Source organism: Rhinoderma darwinii, chromosome 11 (assembly GCF_050947455.1).
Source record: "Rhinoderma darwinii isolate aRhiDar2 chromosome 11, aRhiDar2.hap1, whole genome shotgun sequence".
Lineage (NCBI taxonomy): Eukaryota > Metazoa > Chordata > Amphibia > Anura > Rhinodermatidae > Rhinoderma > Rhinoderma darwinii.
The window spans coordinates 97,587,517-97,604,789 of NC_134697.1; the positions used below are offsets into that span (position 1 = coordinate 97,587,517).

General features: G+C 44.3%; 1 protein-coding gene across 2 annotated transcripts; it reads right to left on the reverse strand.

Moving 5' to 3' along the window:
- Positions 1 to 6,550: 6,550 nt before the first annotated feature.
- On the reverse strand, positions 6,551 to 17,034 carry LOC142663502 (uncharacterized). Of its 2 annotated transcripts, none has more exons than XM_075842213.1 (3): positions 16,872 to 17,034; positions 11,835 to 11,907; positions 6,551 to 9,913 (listed from the first exon to the last, which is right to left on the reverse strand). In XM_075842213.1, the coding sequence occupies exons 2-3, from the start codon at positions 11,851 to 11,853 to the stop codon at positions 8,034 to 8,036; spliced, it is 1,899 nt and encodes a 632-aa protein (XP_075698328.1). In that variant the 5' UTR covers positions 11,854 to 11,907; positions 16,872 to 17,034; the 3' UTR covers positions 6,551 to 8,033. The 2 variants fall into 2 exon arrangements, with proteins under 2 accessions (XP_075698328.1, XP_075698329.1); XM_075842214.1 differs by lacking the exon at positions 16,872 to 17,034 and adding an exon at positions 15,130 to 15,969.
- Positions 17,035 to 17,273: the final 239 nt, after the last annotated feature.

Consider the following 17,273-nt stretch of genomic DNA (forward strand, 5'->3'; position numbering starts at 1 on the left):
TCCACATGCGGCTGCGGCCGCCATGTTGGCTTCCTCCTGCTTCTGAGATATACGTGGCCGTAGGAAGCAAGACAGTGAGGATGCCGGAATATTTTTGTCCACGGTCTTCAGAGGTTTCCCTCGGGGCATAACGCGAGGTGCCGGGTTGATGGTAAGTCCCTGAAAGCGTTAATGTCACAGGTTAAATCACGGTTGGCGGGAGCTCCTGAAAATGCGACCTTCTTCCTCACATGCCGAGACCACGCCCCCACATTTTTTTTTTTTATTAACTTTATTTTTCACTTTTTTACTAGTCCCACTAGGGGACTATAATATGCGATCGAATTTATAATACACTGCAATACTTTTGTATTGCAGTGTATTATGCCTGTCCGTTTAAAACGGACAGGCATCTGCTAGGTCATGCCTGCGGCATGATCTAGCAGGCATTCACTCCAGGCAGACCTGGGGGCCTTTATTAGGCCCCCGGCTGCCATGGGAGACACAGACACTCGGCGATCGTATCGCCGGGTGTCGGTGGGGGAGAGGGAGCTCCCTCCCTCTCTCCAAAACCACTCAGATGTGGTGCTCGCTATTGAGCACCGCATCTGAGGGGTTAAACGTGTGAGATCGATACTAATATCGATCTCACACGGCAGAGCAGGGACGCTCCCAGCCCTCAGCTGCCTCTGGCAGCCGAGAGCAGGGAGATTTGACAGCTCCCTGCTCTGTTTACTTATTCCGATGCCGCGACGTAAAAAGTCTATGGCATCGGAATAAGGCCCGTTAGTGACCGACGTAGAAACACGATGGGCCGGTCACTAACGGGTTAAAGGCCCGTGCACATCCTGTTTTTGGCCTACGGTTATTGTATATGCCAAGAAGTAGAAAATCAAATTTGTCTTGGACATGAGATGGACACACAGAAGCATGGCCTGTAGATGATACACTGAATCTGTTTAATTTTCACATAGGGTAATACACCTGTAAGGCCGCTTTCACACAGGTGTAATACGGACCACCCGCGGTTCATCAGAACGGGAGTTAGGCTGGGTTCACACTGTACGTTTTTAACATGCTGTTTTTCGCTTTGGTTGATGAACTCCTATTGAGAGACGTGGCAGTGTAAACCCCGACTTAGGAAGGTTTCCCACGCTGTAGATTTTGTTGCAGAAACTTTGAAGAATGAAAATCAGTTCTAATCATCTGAATGTAATTGCTTATGCAGCAGGTGCATGGATTTCTGCAAATTTAATTCAGAATGCCCTAGGGGCATTTCAGAGGTGAGTACCAGATAGTTTATTATTTTATAGAATTAGTTGCCCTATGTAAAATTTTCAAAAGTCCCGGAAACACTGCGGATTTTCCTCAGCGTATTATTGTAGCAGCAGAGTGGATGATAATTAAACAAATCTCACCCACGTGCTGCGGGAAAAATCAGCCGAGAAACCGTTCATAAATTGACCTGCTTGTAGTTTTTAAATCTGCCGCATTTCCGTTTATGCTTCGGAATCGCTGTTTTTCTGTTGCGGGTTTTCCCCATTGAATTTAAAAGGGAGGTAAAACTAACAACAAATCGTAAATGTTGCAAAGTTTTGCGGCGGAAAAGCTGCGATTCAGGCAAAAAACAAAATAGCACTGTCATAGTGACGCGTTTCTCTGCTCTCCATCCTAGGAGGGCTGGCTGCAGAGAACAAAGAAACGCGTCACTATCACAACGCCCGGGTGGTAGGTATTCACTTTTTCTTTTTACTCAGCATGGTTTCCGCAGCAGTGATTCTGCTAGAAAATCTGCACCACAATTTGGTGCGGTTTAGCGTCCACGATTTCCCTGCGGGTTCTTGGACGGTTATGCTGCACACTTTTACGAAGAGTATTCGCCCTGTGTTAACATACCCCTAAGGAATAGCTCATAACTTTATTTTCCTGCCAATTTAGCCGTCAGAGGGCTTTTTCTTTCCGGGACAATTTAATTTACCATATAATGTAATGGGAAACTTTGAAAAATGATATTGTTGGGTGGAATGGAAAGAAAAACTTAAATTTCTCCATTGTTATTTGAGTTTTGTTTTTTAAGGCAATTTTAGTGCGGTATAAACAAGATGTTTACTTCATTCTGTGGGTCAATACGTTTACAGCAATATCAAGTTCTATTCAGGTGAATGGAACAGATTTTCAGTCGCAAAAATTTCTGCAACTATGGCCAGTTCCACACGATCGCGTGGCACCCGATAGTCTTCACAGACCCATTCACTTTAGCGGGTGAATAGAGTCCGTGAAAACGGACCCGACTCTCCGATCCGTGGAAAGATAGGACATGTCCTATCTTTCCATGGTAGTCGGGCGGCACACACGGTTGTGTGCATTAAGCCTAAATCTGCCACAGTTGACCTTACCCTTATTACGCTTTTTATTTATAAAATAGGAAACCATACCATTTTTTAATATAGATGTATGTAAAATACTGCTCATATACCTTTCTTGCATCAGTGCAGTAGACCCTTGAATTTCGACAGTGAAATAGTATGGCACGTGAACGTGTACTGTATAGTGCACCCAATGGGATAACTAAATAGGACTAATCATGGCGCCGGTCACATAATCCCAACATTTGATATGAGATCCTGCAGGGTTAAATGACAGGGCCCTTCTACAAGGAGGCCAGGGCAAGTATGACATACACACCTGCTACGTAGGATGTGTAAATTAATGCACACTTTATGGCCGCTGCAATGAATGGAGGAGAATGGAGTTAAAGGAACATCCAGGGCAAAATGTATCCACGATGTACCCCAGGAGACAAAGATGCTGCCCATACAAGTCTATGGAGAGGGGAGGGGGAGCAGCGTGAGCAATACACACACAGATGTGCAGCAGATGCTGTTAAGATTTAGATCGCACTCCAGTGCTGAATTCGCAGCTTCACTGCTCATTACTGCTGTATAACATCCCCCATGCTGCGGCAGCTTCTATAAATACATACGTGTGATAGAAAGAGATGAGAGAGAAGGATTCTCTTCTCTGGTGCAGTGTATAGAAGACATGATAGCAAGTGGGCGGAGCCTAACTGCTAAGGGAAAATGGCGTATTGGAGAGAAAGAGAGCCTGCAGTGGGGAAAACTGCTAGAAAATGCCACTGAGAAGTCATTTAATGGTCAAAAATAGTGTTATACCCACAGCCGGGTCTGAGGAGTTGGTGCATGACACAGGGAATCTATCATTGCTGCCCTCCCATTCAGGACCTGCATTAGGAATAACACACCGTATACGTTTTTCCTAGAGTGTTTCTCTATTGGACAGATTCACTGTATACAGGAATATGGGTTTCCCTGACAGCCACCCAAAAGTATAGCTTCTCCACTCATACAGCTCCCATATTAACATTGAGGAACGGATCTTCTCAGTTCCCGATGGCAGCACAGGGTTGGGATATAAGTGTGATCCAGTTAAAGGCATTGCATGTCTGCATGAGTTTTTTGTGACATCCCGTTTTGAATAGTGTAGCCTACTACGCTTTTTCGGACTTTAAAAAACTTATACCGACAGAGGCCAAAAGGAAAGTTTTTCGGTTTCCATCGGGCTAATGGAGTAGGAAATGTAAAACAACTGGCACACTACTTTAAGTTAACGGCAGGAAAGAGTTAATAGACGTCATAGACATCAATATAACAGGTTTCTACACTGCACTGGCTGGCTACTAAAGTATAGAATTCTGTCTGTACCTGGGTTACCATCCTATTACCATATGTAGAGCTTAAAGGGGTTGTCTCATAACGAAAACCCCTGTCCATACGCCCTATTGGGGCATATGAATATAATGCATGGGGTCCCTCATTTAGGAATCCCCTCTTTGAGCCAGAATAAAGAGTCGCCCTGGAAGAGAAGCTCCAGTACTGGCGGACTCCAGATGCCCTTGTATTACAAAGTTGGCTATTCCTCTAAATGTGGAATGCCTGGCCGGCCGCAGCTTATCTTGGGAGCGATCAGCTGATTGCGCCACGGGCCGCCTTCTGAAAGGAGTTGTCTTTGCGACAACCGCCTTACGGAGAATACAGCCATGTCTGTGTCCATCTGAAGAACTCAAACTCATTCCCCTAGTCTAGACGTGTTTTGTCCTGCTTCGATATTTTGCTTTTTTCTTCAGGCAGATATAAATATACATTATACTGTGTAACATATTGAAATGTATACACATACATCGGGATCCGTCTGTCATTTACTTCTATGGACACTAACTTTTCAAACAACTTCTGCTAATCTAATGGTATACCTGATATACACTACCGTTCAAAAGTTTAGGGTCACTTAGAAATTTCCTTATTTTTGCAAGAAAAGCAGTTTTTAACAGATAACATTAAATTAATCAGAAATACACTCTATACATTGTTAATGTGCTAAATGACTATTCTAGCTGCAAACGTCTGGTTTTTAATGCAATATCTACATAGGTGTATAGAGGCCCATTTCCAGCAACCATCACTCCAGTGTTCTAATGGTACATTGTGTTTGCTAACTGTGTTAGAAGGCTAATGGATGATTAGAAAACACTTGAAAACCCTTGTGCAATTATGTTAGCACCGCTGTAAACAGTTTTGCTGTTTAGAGGAGCTATAAAACTGACCTTCCTTTGAGCTAGTTGAGAATCTGGAGCATTAAATTTGTGGGTTCGATTAAAGAGAGCTTTCATGTGAAACTCGACAGTCTATTCTTGTTCTTAGAAATGAAGGCTATTCCATGCAAGAAATTGCCAAGAAACTGAAGATTTCCTACAACGGTGTGTACTACTCCCTTCAGAGGGCAGCACAAACAGGCTCTAACCAGAGTAGAAAGAGAAGTGGGAGGCCCCGCTGCACAACTGAGCAACAAGACAAGTACATTAGAGTCTATAGTTTGAGAAATAGATGCCTCACAGGTCCTCAACTGGCAGCTTTATTAAATAGTACCCGCAAAACACCAGTGTCAACGTCTACAGTGAAGAGGCGACTCCGGGATGCTGGCCTTCAGAGCAGAGTGGCAAAGAAAAAGCCATATGTGAGACTGGCTAATAAAAGGAAAAGATTAATATGGGCAAAAGCACACAGACATTGGACAGAGGAAGATTGGAAAAAAGTGTTATGGACAGACGAATCGAAGTTTGAGGTGTTTGGATCACACAGAAGAACATTTGTGAGACGCAGAACAACTGAAAAGATGCTGGAAGAGTGCCTGACGCCATCTGTCAAGCATGGTGGAGGTCATGTGATGGTCTGGGGTTGCTTTGGTGCTGGTAAAGTGGGAGATTTGTACAAGGTAAAAGGGATTTTGAATAAGGAAAGCTATCACTCCATTTTGCGACGCCATGCCATACCCTGTGGACAGCGCTTGATTGGAGCCAAGTTCATCCTACAACAGGACAATGACCCAAAGCACACCTCCAAATTATGCAAGAACTATTTAGGGAAGAAGCCGGCAGCTGGTATTCTATCTGTAATGGAGTGGCCAGCGCAGTCACCAGATCTCAACCCCATAGAGCTGTTGTGGGAGCAGCTTGACCGTATGGTACGCAAGTAGTGCCCATCAAGCCAATCCAACTTGTGGGAGGGCCTTCTGGAAGCATGGGGTGAAATTTCTCCCGATTACCTCAGCAAATTAACAGCTAGAATGCCAAAGGTCTGCAATGCTGGAATTGCTGCAAATGGAGCAGTCTTTGACGAAAGCAAAGTTTGAAGGAGAAAATTATTATTTCAAATAAAAATCATTATTTCTAACCTTGTCAATGTCTTGACTATATTTTCTAGTCATTTTGCAACTCATTTGATAAATATAAGTGTGAGTTTTCATGGAAAACACAAAATTGTCTGGGTGACCCCAAACTTTTGAACTTACTATTCAAATTTTTTTCTTAATCCAGTCAAATTTTGTGTGAAGTTACTGTCACTAGATCTGCTGTACACCCCGTTGTACAGTAATCCGTCTCTAGTTACAGACGGACTGCAGAAGGTGGGAGTGTGTCACTTCACTGCCTGCCAAAACAAGTCTATGGAGCGGGGAGGGGAGAGCAGGAAGAGAAAGAGACACAAACACGCTGTCCATATAAGTGTTTGGAGAGGGGAGGAAGAGGCAGGAGGATAGAAAGGAATGAGTGACACACAGGTGCTGCTACACATATAAAAGTCTATGGAGGGGGAGCAGGAGGAGGGAGGGAGGAGACACAGATTCTGCCCACACAAGTCTATGGGGAGGGGAAGCAGGATGAGACACACAAATGTGCAGCAAATGCTGTTAAGATTTATATCTCACTCCAGTGCTGGATTCACAGCTGTATAATATCCTCCATGCTATTCTATAAATACCTGTGTGTGATAGAAAGAGGTAAAAAAGCAGGATTCTGTTGGTGCAGTGTATAGAAGACATAAGTTAGGCTCCGCCCACTTGCTCAGAGAAAATGGAGTATTAGAGAGAGAGAGAGAGAACCTGCAAAGGGAAAAATGCCCTAGAGAAGTCATATAAGGGTAAAAAATAGTGTTACTCCTCATATACACACGACAGCTTATTTTGAAAAGTCCTCAAAAAAAGTTAGGCACGCTTTAAGTACATGTTTAGACACTTGTTTTTTTATTTTTGATTCAGACATACGCTGGTAAATCTATTGCCAAACGTGGAGGGAATAGAGCCTTCAACTTCGTTCACATCTGCGCTAGGGTCCTTTCCGTCGGAACGGGACCCTGACTGACACAAACGGAAACCATAGGTGCCAATGGTTTCCGTCGTTTTGACAATCAATAGCGTAGTCGACTACGCTATTGATTCCGTCAAAATGACGGAACCCTTGCACAACAGAGACAAGCGGAAACCATTGGCACCGGACCCGTCACCATTGATTTGGTTTCCGTTTGTGTCAGTCAGGGTCCCGTTCCGACGGAATCAAAAGAAGGAATGCCTGCAGGCAAACAGAACCCTTTTCCTGACTACCCAATTTAGGAATAGAAAATAAATTGTAAACACTTTTACATTTTTATTAGGCTACGTATAGCAAAGAAACAGACCACATATATGGTTTAAAATTATCACTGCCTAATGCCGATGTGAAGTGGATTCAACAGCTGGCGGAGCCCAGCATGATGTGCAACAGCTAAAGGTAAATGCTGACTGACACCAACAGGACAGTCACAAAGCAATGCTATATGGTCCCAGGCTATGCCCGGATACTCAAAGCAGTCGGAGCGTCGGAACGGGACCTAGTGCAGATGTGAACGAAGCCTTAGTGACACTGATATTGTTTAGGCTTAAAGGTTTTTATCTAGATGGATTCACAGCTGCCTGAAGCAATAGGATAACAGGAATATCCGTATTCTCACCTCTTAAAAAGGAATGTATCATATATTGGATTTTATTTTTATTCACTAGATTTCAGTCTGTAGAAGAGAAATAATTTGATCTCTTTGATGTTGTAGCTATTTGTTTAGTTCTTTTAAACGTCCCTGGGGCAGTCATATTGGAGCCACACTTCCTTCCTGAATGGTCTATCTACAGCAGGGTTTGTGTGCTTTATGGCAGCTGCAATGAATGGGAGTTAATGGACAATAGGCTATTACAGTCTCCAGGAAGTGGAGTACAGTGCTTCCCTGGGAGGATGCATATAGTCTTATCTGTGTGTATACTATCCTGCATTATATAGGCCTCCTGTCATTAAATCCCTCGCTCTCTGCTTAGCCTGTCCCTGTCTACACAGCAAAGCTGGCAGAAGAACTGCAGAAAGTATGAAAGGTCAGCTTGTGTGTGCTCTTGGTTTATTTCACTTTTTTTTTTTAGATTCCCTTTAAAAGATGCTCAGTTTCCCTGCTGTCGCTCTATGGTCCGGTGTTGTATGTTGGTCCTATGAACGATGCATTATCTTTGCATTGCTGCAGCAAATAGGTGAGGCGGCACACACCTATAGAGGAATTAACAACCGTGACTAGAAATACATGCCATATGAGAACAGGACAAACGGGTCTGTTCATTAATTTCAGAATTCTGATCCAGGAGAAAATAAAAATCTTGGCCATATGTTATGTACGCAGCAATCACCATCATTAGGAAACTGGAACTCTAACTTCATGCTTTGCCAAATGCCTGGTCAAATAATGCTTCAGTACAAAACACTTCCCACACTCCAGGCATTTATAAGATTTATTCCCGATGTGAAGTTTCCGATGTGTAATGAGGCCTGAATGGTCTGTAAAGCATTTTCCACATTCAGTACATGAAAATGGCTTCTCCCCTGTATGAATCCTCTGGTGGGCGATGAGTGCTGACCGACCTCTAAAACATCTTCCACACTCTCTACAGGAAAATGGTTTTTCCCCTGTGTGGATTCTTTGATGTGCTACCAAAATTGTTTTGGAATTAAAACACTTCCCACATTCAGAGCAAGAAAATGGTTTCTCCCCTGTGTGAATCCTTTCATGTCTAACTAGATGGGACCGACTAGGGAAGAACTTTCCACACCGTGCACAAGTATAAGGTTGGACACCAGTGTGTATCCTCTTATGTACAGAAAAACATGAGCGGTCAGAAAAACATTTCCCACAGTCTGGACAGAAATATGGCTTCTCCCCGGTGTGGATTCTCTGGTGCGTCATAAGATTTGCGTTACAGGCAAAACTTTTTCCACATTCAACACATACAAAAGATTTTTCTTGAGAGTGTGTCTTGAGGTGTGTGGACAACATGGAGCTGCTTATAAAGCTCTTCCCGCATTCGGTACAAGAGAATGGGGTCTCTCCTGTATGAAACCTCTGATGTGTGATGAGATGCGATCGAGTAGGGAAGCACTTTCCACAGTCAGAACATAAAAAAGGCTTTTCACGCGTGTGGACTCTTTTATGTGTGTATAGTCCCGAGCTATCAGTAAAACACTTCCCACAGTCTGGACAAGCAAAGGGTTTCTCCCCTGTATGGATTCTCTCATGAGAATTAACATTCGACCGATTGGCAAATCTCTTCCCACAGACGGAACAGGCAAATGGTTTCTCGCCTGTGTGAATCCGGTGATGGGCGATTAACTCTGACTTCCGGATAAAACATTTGCCACATTCACGACATGAGAAAGGTTTCTCTCCTGTGTGAATCCTCAGATGTACTTTGAAATGGGTTATACGGCTGTATGATTTGCCACAATAAGAGCATATAAAAAGTCGCATGGATTTAGGTCGGTCTGCAAAGCCTGAGTCACTTGCAGTTGTTTTCGAAGCCTTTGAAAGAGTTTCATTTTCTTGACTATGAATTTTAAAGTGTGTAAGAAGATCCTCCTGGCATAGGAATTCATCTTGACACACTGAGCAGATAAGGTCTATCTCTGTGTTGGTTGCCATTTGGTCAGATGTATCTATCTGCCCCATGACATGAAGAGCAGGAATAGACTCAGAAAGGTTTTCATCTTGTATGGTAAATGTTTCGATGTCTTCATCAGAAGACTCTTCTTCTTGAACCTGAGCAGTCTTATATGCGGTCAGTGAAAGTGGGGTAAGAAAATTTGGATCCATCATTTGTTCTCCATCACCCAAATCTGGTTCCTTCTTCACGACTACAGAGATATATTTAATAAAGCTCTTGGTGCCCATAGAATTCTCTTCTTTAAGTGACCATGACTCTTCCTTATCATGAGTAGACAAATTAAGCTGATCTCCAGCAGGTGTACCAAGTTGGTTACATTTTATTTTCTCAAACGTGCCAAATTCTGATTTTAGAGGATAAGGAAATGGCCTCTCTCTCTGTTCCATGGACGCATGAAGTTGTGAGATGCTCTGTATCTTACATGTAGAATACTCGTCAACCATCTGTGCTTTTCTGTTCCTTGAACCCTTGTCTTGGTCTTCTTCATGAAAGTCGTCAATGTCACCTGTATCTTCATTGTCTGAATCTTCTGTAGTGGTGGGATGTCCAGCAAGGACATTACTATGATCAGATCTCTCTAGTTAAGAAAGAAAAATGACGAAAAATAACATATCGAATATTTTGTATAGAGCAAGTGAAGAATGTGATTTATAAACACCACCACATCTGCATTCAATATACTGTAATATATTTAGAAGATGTTTGAAAGCACCAATAAAAACATACAATAGGGCAGAGTTTTGTGGACCTCTGGTTTTCATTTAAACCTGGTCAGGAGTTCCCTAGAACACAACCAGGACCAAGAGTTGTCACTTTTACGAAAGAACGGCAAACCGATTTCAAGATGCTTGATACGGAGGAAAGTAAATCAGTCAATAGATCACAGCCACAATGTAGCAATGGTCTCTAAGTATGGAATGTTTTGACCACCTAAACGTTGAGGTAAGGTAAGAGTTGGGGTTCCCTGGGAGGGTTAACGTTTTTCAAGGGTTCCCTCAAGATAAAAAGATTGGGAATCATTCCAATAGTGATGTGTGCAAAAATAGATTTTCCCTATGATTTTAAGACTCGTTCCCTTTAGCAAGGGGTCCTGAAAGGCTCCGGGGAATCCCTAAGGCCCCATGCACACACAAACGTATTCTCCATCTATCCGTAAATACTGATCCGCAGTCATTTATAAATCATTCATAAATCATCTGCATATATGGAAGGGTGTCCATAAATACGGTCCGTAATGAATCAGTATTTACGGATCCGCAAAAAAACAGAGAGGAATCTTGGGTATTGCCCTGGCGTCGCATAGTAACGCTTCCGTAATTACGGACAAAAAAAAAGGACTTGTTCTATCATTTCTACGGCACAAACACCCATCCGTAAATATACGGTCGCGTGCATGGGGCTTAAGTGTCTACAACTTTTCATGCAGAGTACTGGTTGTCCTTTGCCCCTTAGAGCAGGAAATTTATCTGGAGCGGAAAATATCATGGTGCGATTCTGGAGCAATAAAATTGTAGTGGTCACAAAATAAATTTGTCTTTGGCTATCCGTGCGAAGTCCACGTCAGCCAAGACTTAGGGTAGATTTATTTTTGTAAATTATAGTAAATGCGTCTGGCTGCAGCTGTCCCCGCCACTTTTGACTAAGCCCCATCCAAAGAATGGAGGTGAGAGTGGTGTAAACGGCTTAAGTGTCGACTTTTGAGCCATTTGCCACTCTACTTCGACCGGAAAACTTGCGTAGAAAAGTTGATGAATTGTCCCATGTGCCCTTTATGGGAAGCAGTCTATGGATTATAACTGGACTAACCACTGGGTCTAAGGCCCCATGCACACGACTGTAGTTTTTATCTGTAACAATGGATAATCTGCGGACCCATTCATTTCTATTGGCCACGGACACTTTTCCGTATATTTACAGATGTGTGTCTGGGCTGTAGAAATAATCTGCAAAATATAGAACATGTCCTATTCCTGTCGGCAATTATGGTACGGACTCGCCTATAGAAGTCTATGAGCGCGTGCAAAAATTGCAGACGAATACGAATGTGCATCCGTAGCTGTCCGTATTTGCGGAAGCGTTGCTATGCGATGGCAGGGGATTCCCCGAGAAAATGGTACCTGAGCGATCATGTGACCTTTTCAAGGGGTTGGGTCATGTTGGTGACATAATTCGCAGCCTCCCTTTTTTTGGTGGATACGTAAATACGGATGCACTACAGGTCGTATTTGCGGACAGATATGCGGATCACTTGCGGATCCGTATTTGTGGTCAGTAAAGTGTAGATGGAGCCTAAACTGGCTGCTATTAGAAGGTAAAATCATTCATATGTGCCATTGCTACCTGGCCTGGAGGGGGCACTATTCGAGTCAAAGTAAACACATAAGTGATATGAAGACAACTAGATTGTTTCGTATTATATAATATATAAAATAAACCACACTAGAGACATTGCACAGAAAGGCAGTGGACTAATAATAATAGGGGGAAAATATTCTTACCCATTGCGAGGCTCTCCATCACCAAACGTTTGTATCGGGATTTGATATTAAACGGATCATTCCTTTGCGATACCTATGATCAAAATAGATCAAATCAAACACAAACACCTAAAAACCATAGGGGAAGATTTCTCAAAAGTAATGAAAATAAAAGGAGGAGCAGGTGACCAACAACCAATCAGAGTCTACAGCTCATTTCTCAGGGGTCCTATGGAAAATGTAATCAGCGACCTGGCTGGTAGGCAACTGCTCCACTTTTTGATAAATCTACCCCGTACCCCAGTGGTCGGAGATCATACAAATGGAGCGTTCCGCAAGGCTTTGTGTGACGTCACTAGGGTCCTGGTTAGGCTGAGTTCACACGGGACGGATACGCTGCGTAAAAGCACGCAGCGTATCTGCTCAGGGAATTCTGGGCGAAAAAGCACACAATTGTGGTGCAGTTTTTCGCCCGGAATGTCCGCTGCGAAAAACTGCATCACTTAGCCGGCCGGCCTCCTGAGATGACGTTTTATCCCAGGAGACCGCTGCAGCCTGTGATTGGCTGCAGCGGCAGTCACATTGGATGAAGCGTCATCTCAGGAGGCCGGCCCTCTGACGTCATCCAGGCCAGCCTCCTGGGAGGTTGTTTCATCCCATGTGACCGCCGCTACAGCCTAGGATTGGCTGCAGCGGTCACATGGGATGAAACGTCATCCCAGGAGGCCGGCCTGGAGAAAGAAACACAGACTCCTGGGTAAGTATAATATATTTTTTTTTTTCTGAGTTGCGTTTTTTGTGGCGGAATTGCTGCGAATCTGCCGCAACGACTGCTATTTGTTGTGCGATTTACCTTCCCATTGAATTCAACAAATAAGCAGCTTTTCCGAAAATGCAAATTCACATGCGGCTGAATAAAATTCCACGCCGCAGGTCAATTTTTAAGCGTTTTTGCCCTCTCAGTATTTACGCAGCGTGTAGATGAGATTTGATTTATCACATCGTATTTGCTGTGGATTTACCACAACGAATTCCGTTGCGAAAAATCTGCATTATTTATGCAACGTGTGAACTGTTCTCCACAAGGTGTTTCGGAAGTAACGTCTTCCTTCGTCCTAGATAGAGTCCATGTCCACATTCGTTGTTTATATAGACCCTTGCTGTCGTTACCTTTGAGTTTGGCATTTCACCGAAATCACTTTGCTCACAGGGAAATTGTAAGTAGCCAAGAATATAGCTTGATTTCACTATTAAGACCATTTAGGACTAGGGTGTTCAGACCAAATATCCAGCAGCTCTCAGCTCGTGATATTTGTTGGATGTCATAGCCGCCCCTGTAGGAGGTATCGCGCACGTCGTAAGACAAAAACAAGAAAGAAAACATGGAGGCCCACAATATCCTATTTTAGGTTTTCCGCTGTCCAGAAATTATCTGCTACTGACGTGCATCCAAAGTTGGTTCTCTTACAAGTCTGTCCCGAAATTGCTCAGTTCGGCACTCTGCCACGTGACTCTGCCCCCCCCCCCTATCCTCCATAATTAAACAACAAGGGTCCAGACAGCAAGGGTCTATATAAATAACGTATGTGGTCAGACTCTATCCCTGACTAAGGAAGACGTAACTTCCGAAACGCGTTGTAGAGAAATGTTCACACTTCCTGCCTGTACCCTAGTGATGTCACCCAAAGCCAGCGGGACCGCTTCATTTGTATGACCTCAGAGCTACGCCACTGGCCGAGGCATCTCCGATTTGAATGATTGTGCCTTTTATTTTGCAGAGTTCTTTTGGAAGACAGAAACGTGATTGGTTGCCACGGGCAACTGCGCTGCACCAAAAACATACGGACACCACACACATTTAGCTTATTACGTCTTTTCAGTATATACCCTAGTGCCATGTGATGGCACTAAACTGGCATAGTCAACATAGAAATGTCATGCTCCGCCTCTAAATGAGCCTTCTTAGCCAATCAGGTCCACCCATAAGAATCACCAGACTGCGTGATCCTCACATGATCCCGCTTGGGTTTTTGATTGGCTGCGAAGACCCAGTTTTCCTTGGACTGAACGCGTCATGTGACAATCTGCATCAAAAGCAACTATGGCCGCCTAAGAATTTACTTACACTATTATTATTTCCTCTCGCCCTACGGTGTTATCAGCGCGGAGATGCTGGGAATAAAATAAAAACAACAAACAGAGTGGCGCATGCGCAGACTCACAGCGTTGTGGTCTAAGAGGTCGTGGTCAGCTGCTATCTTAGGGGCGGAGATGCATACGTGTTGAACGGCGATGTTTGTTTTGGGCAAACCATGTATGTAGGGACTGGCTATAGCCTGGAGATAACAGCTACATATTACAATAATGTTATCTTTACAGTCACAGTGTCTTTACATTGTACTCTCTGTGTGGTGGGGAATATGGAGCCTATATTTTCTGTGAGTACTGTGTGCAGAGAGTGCAGTGTATTTCTATGTGATGCGGCTTCTCGCTGCCTCCTGTGTAAAAACCAATAGAGAAATCTATCAGAAGCAGGAGACAGACTGAAGCTGCATCACATAGAATACACTCTGCAATTAGGGGCATAAGTTCTATGTCACTGTATCTATCACTTGCTGCACTTCAGATAGGACTCAGAGCAGAGCCAGGGTTGTGTGATGAAACTGACCCCTCTGCATAGCCCTAAGCATTAGGGGGACCATATTAGAGCTGAAGAAGGAACTAAGATGGAAGACAACCCACAAATGGCACATTAACTAAAACAGGTATACACAAGAGCCCCTATATTATTCTTTAATAATAGTCTATACTGCACTATACAGGCAAAAAAAATAAATGCTGGAGTGCTAAGGATGAGGCCTGCAATATTTCGCGCACTTTAGGCTACATTCAGACGAGCGCGGGCAACCTCGGATGTGAAAAACGGTGCACACGTGAAAGACGCGTTGTCATGGATCACCCATAAACTAGAGCCTATGGAGGGGTGCGTGACACGCAGTAAAACAGGACATGTCCTATTTTTTCACTGACCCTTCAAGCTCTGTTGAAACAACGGTGGTGTGAACGGCCCCATTGGAATACATGCGTCCGTGTGACGGCTGCTGTTTTAACGGTCGTCACACGCTCGTCTGAATGAGCCCTCAGTGTTCTCCAATATAAAGAGGTTCTCATGAAAGGGTCTCCAGGTAAAACAATATTCTACGCTGCACCACCACCCTAAATCAGGCCGAGCACAGATGCTTTAAAGGGGAATACGAATAGGGGGTAACTTGTTGTAACCGGAATATAAACAGCGTGCCAATGCGTTACTTTTTACCTTGACATCACCAGGATGACGCTGTGGAGGCCTCCGCTGAGATAAAGGGAGAGTTTAGACCTAGACAAATCTTGGCCTGATCTAGGCGCCAAAAACGGCACTCGAAGACGCCATAACGCCAGGTTAAAAATCTCGCGTCACTTTAAAGAGGAGCTGTCACCTCTCCTGACATGTCTGGTTTTAGCAAATAATTGTTTTCCCCATGTGATAAAAATTCTGAAGCATCTCTGTGTTGTGCCGTTCCTCTGTTATTCCTCCTAGAAAAGTATGAATAAATTGACAACTGGGTGTTACAAGTTGGGGGGGGGGGGGCTGTCCCTACACTGTCTGAGATCGTCTACTCACTACTCCGACTCGGACTGTGGGGACATCTCCCTTCAGCAATTCATTCATACAATTTCAGGAGGAATAACAGAGGAATTGTTTTTTCATGGCAAATACAATTATTTACTAAAACGACCATGTGAGGAGAGGTTACCGATTCTCAATCAAGGGGTTTTCCAGGACCTAGGCTCCATGCACACAACCGTGCCCGTAATTACGGCTGTGGACGGCCGGACGTTTTTACGGGCCGTGCTCTCATTATAACGTATAGGAGCACGGTCCGTAGAATTAAAAAATAGAACGTCTTATTTTTTTCGGCAGGTTTCTACGTCACGGGCACCCTCCTGTAGACATACGGGAAGCTGTCCGTCGGCCATAGAAATTAAGGGGTCCATAATTACGGGCGATTTTACGGTTGTGTGCATGGGGCCTTAAAATGTCTTCACAGGATAGGTGATTAATGTCTGATCAATGGCGTCTGTCCGCTGGGACCCCCACCGTACCCGAGAACGGGGGTCCCCTAGAGCCCTTTGTGAGTGGAGTGCCCCCGCGCATGCTCGGCTACCGCTCCATTCACTTTCTACCAAGCGCTGAACTCGCTTTCTCCAGCAGCCCCATAGAAAGTGAAAGCAGCGGTGGCCGAGCACGCGCAGGACCACCACCCTCACAAAGGACATCGGGGACCCCCGTTCTCGGTGTGGGTCCCAGCAAGAATACGTCACAAACTGGGATCATGGCATATCCATTAAACGGATGGCACTGTTAGGCATTCCCATGGACGATAATGGTATACGTTTAACGTATACCATAAAGTGACACACCGCTCCAATGTAAAATATGTATACCGCGCGGTATACGTTTTTTTATTTATTTACACTAATATGTTGTATGGAATAGCGTAGTCTACTACGCTGTTCCATACAAAAAAAATAATAATAATAAAAAAGGTATACCGACATATACCAGCCTGACGGAAGCCAAAAGGCGGGCAGGCGTTACCATAGGTAATGGAACTCATACACAATATTGTTGGTACATGGGGCACTGGTAAGCAAAAAAAAAAAGAGGAAAAACGATCTTACTTGCTCATATCAACCAATCAGAGCACAGCTTTCATTTCTTAAACTGCTGTGGAAAAATAAAAGCTGTGATGTGATTGGTTGCTATGGGCAACAAAGACGGCGTAGACAAATCTGTCCCATAGCGTCTGAATGTATGAAAACACCAATCAGGCGTCTGCTTTAATGATCTAAAGGACGGCTACGAAATGAGCTGGCTTCCGATTGGTTAATGCAGGCAGGCGATGTGATTGACGCATGTACTTCCTGTGGTGAACTGACAGGGTGGCTATATGTCTGGATGTGATGCCCCCGCAGTCACTCCATTATAAGTATACCCAGTCACTGTGCGCTCCTCACCTCTCCCGCTGTTCCAACAGACGCGCCACTCTCCAGTCATACCCGACCGGAAGCCGCTGCCAGTCTGCGAAGGGGGAAACTTCGGAAGGTAACACTAAACCGCGGCGGCCATCTTTGTTAAGGGCGTAAGGCCCTTCCTGACGTCGCGATCACATGACCGTGACGGCAGAGTACATGCGGTCTCTGATTGGAGCGTTTTTCTTATTTACTGCCAGCGCTTCCTGTTTCCCGTCTTGTCCTCACGTGTAGTCGGAGGAGGGGGCTGCTGCGTCTTGTCGCCATAAATTTGCGGTTTACAGATATACTGAAAGAATAATTCACTTACACCTCGGGTGTGAATCATGCAGCTTCGTTACTAGTGATGTTTAGGGACTCCCAATCAGAGAATTGCCTCAGCTAGTG